General features: G+C 37.8%; 2 protein-coding genes across 2 annotated transcripts; both read right to left on the minus strand.

Annotated features, from left to right (window-relative positions):
• Positions 1–541: 541 nt before the first annotated feature.
• LOC112727889 (uncharacterized) lies at positions 542–3,813 on the minus strand. The gene is made up of 3 exons (XM_025777813.2): positions 3,078–3,813; positions 1,222–1,983; positions 542–978 (listed from the first exon to the last, which is right to left on the minus strand). The coding sequence occupies exons 1-3, from the start codon at positions 3,750–3,752 to the stop codon at positions 814–816; spliced, it is 1,602 nt and encodes a 533-aa protein (XP_025633598.1). The 5' UTR covers positions 3,753–3,813; the 3' UTR covers positions 542–813.
• Positions 3,814–6,379: 2,566 nt separating this feature from the next.
• Positions 6,380–12,780, minus strand: LOC140176816 (uncharacterized). The gene is made up of 5 exons (XM_072208369.1): positions 12,071–12,780; positions 11,502–12,021; positions 9,396–11,069; positions 6,743–6,813; positions 6,380–6,434 (listed from the first exon to the last, which is right to left on the minus strand). Exons 1-5 carry the CDS (start codon positions 12,778–12,780, stop codon positions 6,380–6,382), a joined length of 3,030 nt encoding a protein of 1,009 aa, XP_072064470.1.
• Between the last annotated feature and the right edge of the window lie 537 nt (positions 12,781–13,317).

Genomic DNA, 13,317 nt, shown 5'->3' on the forward strand with positions numbered 1-13,317 from the left:
ACCTCAACACGGTAAAAAATGGAAAAAAAAAATTTATTTACTGCATACCTACCTCTGTGTCAGGGGGTTTCGCAAAGAAGCTTTGCTCCTTCCTTCAACGATATCGAGCCAATGATGACTAATGTTCCGACGAACTCCAAATGGCTTCACCACAACAACCCTCACGATGACTCGCAACGTGGTTTATGTTCGAAGAAGACGAAGTGACATCTTTGCTATGGGGGTTTGAACGTTTTAACTCCCCTATAGTTGAAACAGTGTCGTTTTATTATGGGTTTAGTGCCAAAATTAATACGACAACATTTCAGGTTGTCCAGCGTGGTAATCATTTGCCAGGTCACTCTCGACGGCAAGTAATTTGACCGAAAAATAGACAAGGGACCACCTAGGTGCATTTTATTCAATCTCGGGGATATAAGTAGTGCAATTAGAAAGTCGGGGACCAAATCAGTGCATTTCGTGAATCTCAGAGACCATTTGGGATTTAAGTCATGATAGAACGTATACACCTACTTTGTTCTAGTTTGATAGGATATAATCATTGTATATCATGAACATAAAATATACTCTGTTGAATACCATCATTTGAACATCCAAAAGTTAGTGTGTACATAAAGTATTCCAGAACTTAGGTAAGTCCATACCACTGGAAAGAAGAATCTTAACCTAGTATTGGTGTGTTAGGTAAAGGCAAAGCATGAAGTATCTGTACTCCAAATTTACAATAAGGTCTAAAGTTCTTAGTTCTTGATCAAAGCAAAATAGTAGGACTATGGTGGGTAATGTATGCTCCAATTGCAGGCGTTGGAGTATTCAGGGTTCTGGATTAGGTTCCTCTTTTAAAAGATCATCAAGACGACTAGTGCGCGTATACTTTGATGCCAAATTTGATTCTTGTCTCGGCACATCCAGAAAGTCTTGCAATCCGGTAGTCAGTGCTTGCTTTGATGTCAAGGAAGCTCCAAGGAGGCTTAAAGCCTGCACCAGAAGTTTAAAATAATGAAGAAAAGGCATCACATTAAAAGGAGAGGGATGAGAGTTAGAAGTGCTAAAAAGATTTTAGCATAGACAAAGTAGTCCCTCGAGATTTAAAAGTGACGTATTCGTCTCTCATTGTGCAGAAAAGGCAATGGATTGGTCATTCCATACAAAATCCTTAATATGTCCAAATTTTTTTAAGTAAAATTTCTAAATCTAGTGATAGGTGACTAGCTGCCATACCTCTGCCTCACCAATGCTTATCACCTTCATTTCAAGATCATCAATGGGAAGATTCAACTCTTTCAAATAAGAAATGCAAGAGTCACCAGAAAGTGGCCTCACTCTTAAGTCATCTCCTACGGCATACAACGCTGGTCTTCTCACAAACCCCACAACACTTTCTTTCAATCTCTTTGGGGATCTTGGGTCTAGGGCAGTCAGAAGTTTTACGCCGGCAATGTCAGAATTTGATTTGGAAACCACTCCCCCGGTCCAGGTAACTTCTCTTTTTCTATTACTATAGTAAGGATCTGGCTCATATGTCCCTTTTCCATAATAATACGTAGGAAGTTCCCCCTCAGGAATGTTGAGCAGCTGATTCGGACAACTAAATTGTGGCGCTACACCAGGATTGAGCAACACAGAACGCGAATCTGTACACCATGAAGAATCTAAGGTCTCCACACTCTTGTACAAGTTATCAACACATCCAACTGAAGTGTTACCACCTAATTGCTTCACAATGGACCCCAATGGTATGGTGAGTAAGCTAAACATGAAGTCGACAAAATCTTCCTTAGCTTCTGCAAACATTATCTTGTTTTGAGACTTACTCTGTACTATCTTTATATCCATTTTACTCTCACTGGTTGCAGGCCTCATAACTCTAATTGCCGATGCGAATGGGTTTAATGGTTTGTCTTTCTTCTTGGAGTCGCTTGCCAAAACCATATTAGTCAAAGGCTCATATGAGGTTATGGTATACTTGAGCAGGTTCAAAATCTATAAAGAAAAATGAAAAGAAGCAGGTTCTTAATCAAAATAACAAACATAATTCACAAACATAACCCGTTTTCACTAGAAAGATGAAATTTCATAAATGAAACATCAGGTATTAAACTAAACCAAACAATAAGAGCTATACTATACTGTACAATCAAGATGTGCAAAGTAACTAACTGAATATTACGACTTACAAACTAGCCAAATTAAGAATATTAAATAACACACCAAGGAATTTACATTTAGACACATAAGATTCATGCACCAGCCCCTTGAGTTTGAAGAATAACAATGATTAGCAACAGCTTTGTTCCATAGGCAATGTTAGAGACAAGGAATGAACTTTCTACCACATGTTTATGGAGGCTTTGAACAATTGCAATGCCAAAAACAAATCTGTCTAATAGCTTAAATTGTTCATTGAAAGTTAACAGATGGGGTAATACATATAACACAAAAGTTCATAAAAAAAGCAGATATAAGAGATAGCACATATAGATAGGTTGTTCAATGTTTAGTTAATTTCAAGCTACTTACATGAACTAAAACGCAGCTAGTATACGTGAATGAAGATTAGCCACCGAGTATAGCTAATTCAAACTAACTCTAACAATCTAACTGCATAAGTTAAACACTAATCAAAGGCTACTACTTAACTACCAAATCCAAATCAATGGATTTAGTAAGAAACTACAAAACAATAGCCAGATGCCACATTTTGGCCACAAACCTAAGGGAATAAGTCTATGAATAATCTTTTTTCTGTTTTTCATAACAAAGATGCTATTTGAACAACTCTTCCAGTCAACTTCCCATACCATGTGAAGTTTTGCACGGACCGTGTTGGGGGCACTCGCGCGTGCAAAACTTCTTGGCCATAAAAGTCTAGAGGACCTGTTTCAAATAGCATTTTTGTTTATCTATGCATATTATTCACTTAATTCAAATTCAACCAAGGTTGGACACTAGACTAGATTATTCGAATTCGAAATTACTGAACTAGCTACATAAGAAAGCAAAATCTGTGTGGCCAATTCAAAGATAAACTAAAGCAGAACTTGATGGTGCAATTAGAAAAAGATAAAAATGATCACCTCGTCCTTGCCAATACTACGAGTAACTTGTTCAAGCTGAGTCAAATCGGAATAGCCAAGTTGATGCAGCATCTGCACTGAAGTCACCAAAGAACTCGGCACAACTGCCAAATCATCAAACACAAGAAACAAAGACCCATTCTCCTTCACAAAAACCCCACACTTAGCATCATCCACATTGACATGACCATTATTATTACTATTACTCTTCTTCCTTAGTTCCCAATCCAAATCGTGAGGCTGTCCATTAACGGGATTCCCACAAGCACAAATCAGGTTGCGGAAAGTTGTGAACTTGCAGGTGCAGTACTCGCAGACGAGAAATCTCGGTGAGGGTTCAGTGTCGTCGATGTTGAAGAAGAGTTTCCAGCACAGTGAGTCGCAGGGGTTTCTTGGGAACAGTAACATGTGCTTGCATACACTGTTCCAGACATCGTTTTGGGTGAGATTCTCAACGCTTTGGTAGAGGTTCGTGATACATCCAAGGAGTGGTGGCGGTGGTGGTTGTTGTTGGTGGTGGTTGGTGAGGAGGCGAATGATGGTGGCGAGTGGAAGGGAGAGGAAGCTGAAGAGGGTGTCGACGAAATCCTTGGTGGATTCAATCGCAACGACCTTGTTGTGTTGTTTGTCGATAAACACTTTGATGGGAATTTTCTGTTCTTCTTGTGAAGCCATGCCTCATTCATTGCAGAAAAAGAAAGGCGGGTAAAACATATGAACAAACCAGATGAAAATCAATTAATCAATATTACGTGATTATTTAAAAAAAAATGAAATGACAATAAAAATACTAAATTATGTGAATAATAAAGTAAAAAAATTAAAATTAAAATTAAAATTAAAATTATTAGAATAATAATTAACTATTTTTAATTTTAAATTTTAAAATTTTAAAAAATTTCAATTAAATCAAATTACAATTGATACAATTAGGAGTGTTCATGGGTCGGGTAAAATCAAATTTGATGTGATTCAGACTCGACCTAAAATATATACCGGGTCTATTTGTTAGATTCGAATCCGGCTCTAAACCCGATAAAACCTACACATTTTCGGACCACGATTATACCGGATAAAAATCGGATGAAAAACGGGCCGTTAATATTACATTACCTTAATAACTTCTTGTAAGCTAGCATGTAAAAATATCCAAATTTCCAAGACTCTAACCATTATTTGACATAATAAAATTCACTTAGAAAAATATAACAAGAACCAACCCTTTTCCAAAATTAAAACATAACCACAATCAATACTAATATTGTCTAATAACACCAAATATTTAAGTCAATACAAATAACACAATATTATGCATTAGTCTAAAGTTTTATGCATTCTAAACATAAACCATTAACTTATAGTTTTATAATGACTAATAACACAAAATATTAAAGTTTACAATACTTAAATTTCACATAAAAATAGTTATCATCCATCAGTAATAACACAAAATATTAATTGTGTATGATGGCCGGACCACCGGTCCGGGTGACCCGAGCTATGGCCCGGTCCCGGTTTCACTCACTTTCCAAATTTTATTTCTTCTCCCCGAGGCAAACCCGGGTCACTTCAGACCCAGGTCATCATGGTCCAAAATCTTTTCGGACCGGACCGTGCACACCCCTAGACACAGTTACTCCCAATATCATGCTAACTTTCCATTTTTCATTTACGATTTTCAGTCTATAAAGTTATCCCGGTGCCACTGCACTTTCTCACTGTCCAGTCCGACACCCTCCAGCTGACGCCTCCCATCCTCCCGCCGATGACACCCAACCTCTCCGCGTTTTGCTTAGGCACCGTAGCAACAGGAGATCGCGTCGCAACAGTCCCGTGCATTCTCGTTACCGCTGCCCATTCGTCGCAACTGTGCAAGCCGCTGCCTCCCGTTCGCCCATTTGAGACGCACGTTATTTCCGTCGCGTTGTTGTTGCTGCTGTGCCGTAGTAGTAGCCTCCACCGAACATCATTAACGGGGCTAAACCCAAGCACAACTCCAACTACTACTAAAGACATAGAAAATGAAGCCATGAGGGAGCTTATTCATCACTCTGATGCTAACCGAGATGGAAAAATCTTTGCCTTTGAGCTCATGTCCTATTTTGGATCCATTGGAGACTACTTGTCTCCCGACGAAGCTCAAGGCCTCATCCAAGACCTCGACTCCGATGGCGACCATTTGTTGGACTTTCAGGATTTTATGAAGCTCGTGACTATCAACAACGATGATGATCTCAAGAAAGCTTTTGAGATGTTCGTGTGGGAGAAGGAGAACACGGAGGCTTCATCGTCATCGTCAGGTAGTATCACGCCGAAGGAAACGATGAAATTTAGGTGTCTTTGGATTAAAAAAAAAAATTGGTCAAGGTATTGTTTTGGTTTCTCGTAGATAATATATAATGTTTCGTGAAAATTTAGGCTAGATGATTATAGGCTAAGTTAGAATGTATGATTATGTTAATGTTTAGTAAACTTGATGAAAAATGTTGAATTAGTTTGAGAATGGATTGGTAGTTGATGCTTGAGGTTGATGGTTGATGAAATGATAATTTTGATGAATAATGATGATACATTGGTGATTGAGTATAGAGTTATTGATTATGAATTTTTGAGGTTGAACTTGATGAAATTGTGTATTGGTGGGTCATGGAATAAATGAGAAGTGTTTAGGTATGTTTTGGATATGGTTGGTTTGAATTGAAACTTGAAAACTTTGACTTTTAACGAACTTCGACGGACCATAACTTGAACCTTGAATTCTGGATTTGAATGAAATTTTTTTCAAATTAAAGATAATTTCAAGAGTTTTACAACAGTATAAAGTTTGTGGAAAACGAAATTTTGTAGAAGTTATGGACGTCGAAAGTTATGTACCAAAAATTGAATTTTCCTAAGTTGCAGAAAACTAGGTGTGTGCGTACGCACAGAACAGATAGTGCGTTTTAGCCCGTGCGTATGTACGAGGGGATGTATGCACGCACACCCTGTGATTTTGCAAGTGTCGTACGCACAAGCATGGGAAGGGTTGTTGTTGTGTGCGTATGCATACCACCCTATTTTACACAAAAAATTTTGTTTTTCACTGTTTGACCTTCCCAACAAAAGGACAAAGTTTTAAGATTTAGGTCCAAAGGACAATTTTAAAACTATATTGAGTCTTAAGGACAATTTTGTATGAAAAAAGGTTGAGACAAAAAAAATTTTCAAAAATCGTACTTAACCCTACAAATAAAAAACATCTTCTCAATTGCCATCTACAAAGGTGAGGCCGGAAAAAAAAACAGGATTCCAAAAATGAAATTTCACTCTTTGAGCATTGTGTGCTTCATGATATAAGCATAAAAACACGGTGAAAAACTGTTTCATGTGAAATTGATAGCTGATAATTGTCAAATAATTTAATAAATTTAACAAAATTATCATCGATAATTATCAACTTCACATGAAATAATTTTTTAATTTTATTTTTTTATTCATTTTGCACATGTTCAAAGGGATGAAAAGATTTATTTTAAATATAAATTTAAGGGGTAAGTATTGTTTTGGTCCCTAACGTTGAGGGTCAGAATCGAAATCGTCCCCAATGTAATTTTTGATTTAGAATCATCCTTAACGTTTTTTTTCATATTAAAATCGTCCTTTTAAATTTTTACGGATAAAAATACCCTCCACCATCACCAGCACCTTTACCACTACTACCATCACCAGCACCTTTACCACCACCACCACCACCTTCCTTACTCCCATGAAATACTAATAATCAGTGTAACACCCTACCACCCAAAACTTTACGCTTAAGTCGTAAAATAGAGGTGGCGAGGTATTACGACTTCTAAAAATTAAAATACATACTTATAATAGTAGAAAGAATATAATAGACTAGGAGCCTTGAAAAATGGGTAAAACAAAATCGCAAAATAAAAAGCGCCACGCTCCGGAAATGGAACAACTTGCGTGTGAGGCAAACTATAACTATAAAACGTAAGACAATAAAAGTAGGAATCGAAAGTCATAGGTACAAAATAACAAGCTCCTAACTCAGTCTGCGAAGTCAAGGCTGGCCGAAGAATATTTACATATATATATACATATCCAAAACCCAAGATGTACATAAACAAATCCTGCCTCTCCATAAACCTCTAAGAGGATAAAAAAGAATAAGTTATGTGGAGAGAAAGCTAAGTACGTGTATATACATCACTGCACAACAAAATAACACAGTAACCACTTCGCTTCAGGTGTCCAGACGCCTAATGAGATACCTTTCGACCTGCATCTGAAAAACAACAACATAGTATGGAATGAGAACCGGAGGTTCTCAGTATGGTAAAGGTGCCCACATAGTTAATATAAAAGGTCTCGAAAAAGCCAGAGGCATTTCTAGAACTCCGACACTCAAAATCATTCTTAAATAAAATAAACTAAACCAAAAGTTAGGTAAGTTATCTAAGGTCTAGTTCTGAATCTAACTTTAACTTAATACTTCACTTTCTGTCGCCTCCAATCCTCCGAATCACTGGTGGAACAACCCTCTCCCCTCACACCTTCGTCAAGAGAGATTTCTCAGAAAACATACACATACAGTTCAAGAAAGGACAACACAGATAGAGAAGCATTTACAGCAAGTAGAACAAGTAGCGGATAAGCAGAATTAAACAGTTAAGCAAACCAAAACAATGCACACTCAAGCAAACAAACAAATGCATATGATGTATGACTGTCCTATGGCTGATGAGTCTCATCTGTCGGTTATACAGCCAACCCGACATATCCTGGTAGTTAACCATTGGACAGTCCCTCTGTGCGCGCATCCCCAAGCTCAATAATATTCCATGGAGTCAAACTCCAAGCTCAAATATAATATTCCATGGAGTCACACTCCAAGCTCAATAATATAGTATTCCATGGAGTTAAACTCCAAGCTCAATAATATAGTATTCCATGGAGTCGAACTCCAAGCTCAACAATATAGTATTCCATGGAGTCGAACTCCAAGCTCAAATATAATATTCAATATTTATATATATGCATGCCCATGGGGGAATCCGAGGAGTTAAAGTGCCCAGTCACATCTTGCGACAGAGGGTCAACAAATAGTCTCAAATACACAAGCCACATAATAATCTCTTTCTTTTTAAAATACCACCTCAAATCAAAACTCCAATTCTTATAGAAGTTTTGGCAGTATCTCCTCTAAAGCTCGAGTTTCTGCCACCCTTCAAGGGTCCCAACTATCAAATCAAACACCTCTCAGTCCTTCAAATCATTTCCGGTAACAAATTATTTCAAAATCAAACAAATACCAATATTAAATCTTTTCCAAATCGACCAACTTCAACAGCAAATTATTAACAACAGCTAAACCACACATTTTATCCAATATGCACAATCCATCAATTATACATTCAATTCATTCTTATCTTAAGGTCTTCTAGCCTAAATTTTCACGTGACATTAAACATTAACTACGAGAAACCAAAACCATACCTTCGTATGGAATCAAAATATTCGAAGCTCTAGAGAAACTTTTTGACTGAGCTATCGAAGAAGAAAATGTCCAGAATCGTCTATGCCTCCTAAAACTCCAGTTGGTCAAACTCAAGGGGTAGAGGAGTTACGTTACCGTCAACTTCTACCGGTCAAAAGTGGTGCCAACGTATAGAAGAGGAGGATACGAATACTTTTACCGGATTAGATTTTTGATTGGAGTTACGGATTACAAGAAATCGAAGTTGGAAGTTTGATGGGTTTACGGTCTTTCGCGGTTACATTCTTCTCTCTCCCGTTTTCTTTTTCCTTTTTTCTCGCATATGCTAATTATATATATATATATATATATATATATATATATATATATATATATATATATATATATATGATTAATTAGCAAGCTGCCTTTGGCTTCCTTTATTAGATAAATACACTTTATATATATGGCTTACGCTGGAGCATCTTTTTTATTTTGTCAAGCAGACCAGAGTCATTCCTAATCATGCTGGTTGTGCCTCGCGAAACAAGAAGAAACGCATCAAGATTATCAGTTTCACATATGACCTCTTTGCACTCGCAATCCCAAGCCATAACAAGCCCTCTCCAAATAGCATGAAGCTCACAACAGAGAACACTAGAAAGAGGTATACTAGCAGAACAACCTTTTATCCAAATTCCCATGCTGTCTCTAATAATACATCCAAAGCCAGCTAATTGCTCATTTTAAAAAATGCTTGCATCGCAGTTCACTTTACAGACATTCATTGGAGGTGGTTCCCAGTTATATTTCAAAGAAGAAGGAATAATATGTTTTTGGTTGATAACAACATTAGAGAAATCTCGAGCAGCATGTTTAACTAAGTGAACAATTTTCTCCTTACTCCATGGATCATCTTGGTGGAAGATGTCATTGTTCCTATCCCTCCAAATCCACCAAAAGGCCGCTGCAAAGAGAAACTCATTTTTGTTGAGGTTAGAACGAATCCAAGACACAAATTCCAAACTAGAGTCCTCAGCGGTCATTCCCAAATTTAAGCTAATCCAAATCTGACGAGCTTTTTGGCAAGTCCTAAAGCAGTGGTTAATATCCTCTAGAGCAAGATAACATCTCTGACAAAAATCAGAAGTAGAAATACCTCTATGAAATCGGTAACTAGCTGTGGGAACTCCGTTGTTGAGGCAAAGCCAGAGCAGACACTTTATCTTCTCCGGTATTCTCAAGCGCCAAAGCCAAAGCCAATTTTCATTATCATTCCAGCCAAATTTCTTCTTCAGTAGCCATTCATACCCTCTTTTAGTCGAGTAGGTAAGAGTATTTGAGTTTGTCCAAAACCAACCTGTTTTATCTCCTGCCTGCTTGATAGGATCAAAGAGCATCAAATCAAGTTTAACTTCTTCCGGAATCATTGTGCAAAGAATATCCCGCCGCCAATGCCTATGGTGCCAGACATCTTCTAACTTCAAGTGAGAATCAGAAATGTGCACAAAAGGAACCAAAGGAGCTAGCGTTCCACATGGTCGCCAAGCATGATACCAAAAGGATTGAGACATCCTGCCTGTACACCAATCAAAACCATCACGAAGCTTTTCTATTGTTTTATAAATCGCTCGCCAAGTGCTTGAAACATTATTAGAAAATTTGGGTGAAAAGCAAGAACTCCCAGATAAATATTTTGCCATCATAATTCTTACCCAAATCTTATCTTTATTATGCAATAATTGCCAAACAAGCTTTCCGAGTAAAGAAAAATTTACACATTGAGTATCTCTAATTCCCAATCCTCCATATTTTCTTGGAGTGACAACTTTGCTCCATTTGACCAAATTTAAGCAACGCTCCCCCACATTTCCCTTCCACAAGAATTGTCTAAGTACAGAATCAATCTTTTGACAAACCGAAGTAGGAAAAAGAGTCACTTGCATCTGATAAATAGGAAGAGAAGAAGCAACAGATTTAATTAAGCAAAGCCTGCCTGCTCTGTTAAGGAGCCGACCTTTCCAACTAGCCAGCCTATTCTTGATCTTCTCTAAAGAGTCCGAAAAAATAGATCTAGCAGCTCGAGGATGATTAAGGTTTACCCCCAAGTATTTGTCTAGTTCACTAGTAAAAGGAATATGAGAAACACCAGACAACATTTCCTTCCTTCTATTAGAGATATTTCTAGAACAAATAGCTTTAGATTTTTCAATGTTAACCTTCATACCTGAAGCTTTACAGAACAACTCCAAGGTGTGCACAACATTCTGAACTTGACTTTTCTTCGCTTTACAAAAAAGGAGGAGGTCATCTGCAAACATCAAGTGAGAAACTCTAGGTCCCCCTCTAGAAACAGCCACACCATCCCAAATACCCTCGTCAACTTGTTTGGAAATGAAGCACGCCAATCTCTCCATGCACAAAACAAATAAATACGGAGAAATTGGATCTCCTTGCCTGAGCCCTCTGCGAGGTTGGAAGTTGTCCAATCTATTCCCATTCCAAAGGATGGAAAGATTTGAGGCCTGAACACAATTCATTACAAGTCGAATAATTAGAGAAGGAAAGCCAAAAGATTGAAGAGTGTGCTCAAGAAAATTCCAATCAAATCTATCATAAGTCTTTTCTAAATCAATCTTAAAAGCCATAGCTCCTTTTCTAGACTTTGTCCGCTTAAGAAAGTGAAGAACTTCTTGGGCGACAATAATATTATCAGGTGCTCCTCTACCATGAATAAACCCTCCCTGAGTTGGGCTAACAATCTCATCCAAAAATGGTCGTAATCTATTAACAAGCACTTTAGTCACTAGCTTATAAATTACATTACAAAGGCTTATTGGTCGAAAATCCTTCAATCTAGTTGGAGGGTTGCACTTAGGGATAAGAACAATCAAAGTTTCCAACAAAGAATGGCTTAACGTCTCCCCTAAGAATGCTTTCTGAACAGTACGCCATACCTCATGACCCACCACATCCCAATATTCCTTGAAGAAAAAAACTTGAAAATCATCCGGCCCAGGAGCTTTGAACGAGCTCATATTATCCAGAGCTTCTTTAACCTCCAACATTGTTATTGGTTTAGATAAATTATCACAAGCATCCTGACTAAGAGATGGCATAGGAATTTCTCCCATGCAATTAACCTCAACAGGCTTAGTAGAACAAAAAATATTTTTGAAGAAATGAATAACCTCCCTTTGCAAAACTTCCGGATCATCAGACCAAGACCCATCACTGACTAGCAACCCATGAACCTTGTTAGATTTTCTTCTAAGGATGGTTTGCATATGGAAAAAGCTAGTATTTCTATCACCATACCGAACCCATTGATCTCTTGACTTCTGGTACCAAAGCAATTCTTCCTGGGCCAAAACTATATTATACTCAGCTCTCAATTCTTCCTCTTTGTGCTTCAGAATCGGATCATCGTCAGCTTCCATTTTCCGTTGAATATGATTCAAATAACCCTCCAATTCCCTTTTTTTTAATAAAAATATTGCCAAAGACCGTAGAGTTAAATTCCAACGAAGCTTCTTGGACCCCCAGCAACTTCCTATGGATGCCAAAGCCTGTATTATCCCAAGATTTCTGAACAATAGCCTTGTAATCAGGATGCGTTGCCCATGCCGCTTGGCATCTAAAAGGCCGATTTCCTTTCTTGATAGGAACTCCTTGACATCGGATAAGTAGGGGACAATGATCAGAGTGGGAACGACTGAGAACTTCAACAAAAGCTTCTGGCAAAAGAAGGCGCCATTCTGTAGTACAGCAAGCTCTATCCAATCTCTTTGCAATTTCTTTGTTTCCTTGAATTTTACGGAACCAAGTAAACCGTCTTCCAGAGGTTGTTAGATCAAAAAGACCACAAGAATCTAGAGTACTTGCAAAGATACTACTACGATTTGAATAGAAATTACTCCCCTTCACCTCATGAACACTCAAAATATCATTAAAATCTCCAACCACCACCCACGGGTCCTGAATGCACAAACCAATATCAAGCAGATGACTCCATAATTCTACTCTATTAGTGGCTTGAGGGCTGCCATAAACCGCACTACAGATCCATCTTCGCCCACCACCATCAATTTCCAAAGTTACACATTGATTCATAACCCAAAGAATTTTACAAGAAAATTTTAAATTAGCAGAGAGGAACCAAATTCCTCCCTTGTGTCCAACAACATCTACAATCCCTACAGGATAATAGCCTAATCTCTCCCAAAATTCTTTCATAGTTTCAAACCCAATATGAGTTTCCACCAAAATAAAAAAAGTTGGTTGAAATTTTCGTATCAACTCCTTACAGTGCACCCGAGACATCTTATTTGACGCCCCCTAACATTCCAACTAATAATATTTAAATGGTCACAATCAATAAAAAATAAATTAAATAATTGGAATGTTTAATCATTCTACCTCACGTTGATGGACCCCTGTCTCCAAGTATCTCCTTGTGGACTTGCACCGCAGAACCATCATTCTTCTGTTGAGGTTGGGTCTCCAAGTTTGTTGTTGCACTAACTTTATCAAACTCTTTTTGTACTCGAGAATCCATTGACAATGCTTCAGTAGGTGAGTTTTGAAGCGAAATAGGACGCTACCTTTTGTACCCTGCTTTAAAAAAAGGAGTACTCTGATCCTTGAAAGCCACCTGAGTTGTTCCCAAAGAGCCAAGCGTGGATGGAGGATCTTTCTTTTCCTTAGGCCCCACCTTTGCATTTGATAAGGACTTTACCTTTGCATTTGATGAGGATCCAGCATGCATGTTAT

This window comes from Arachis hypogaea, chromosome 12, assembly GCF_003086295.3.
Source record: "Arachis hypogaea cultivar Tifrunner chromosome 12, arahy.Tifrunner.gnm2.J5K5, whole genome shotgun sequence".
In the NCBI taxonomy this organism is placed as follows: domain Eukaryota; kingdom Viridiplantae; phylum Streptophyta; class Magnoliopsida; order Fabales; family Fabaceae; genus Arachis; species Arachis hypogaea.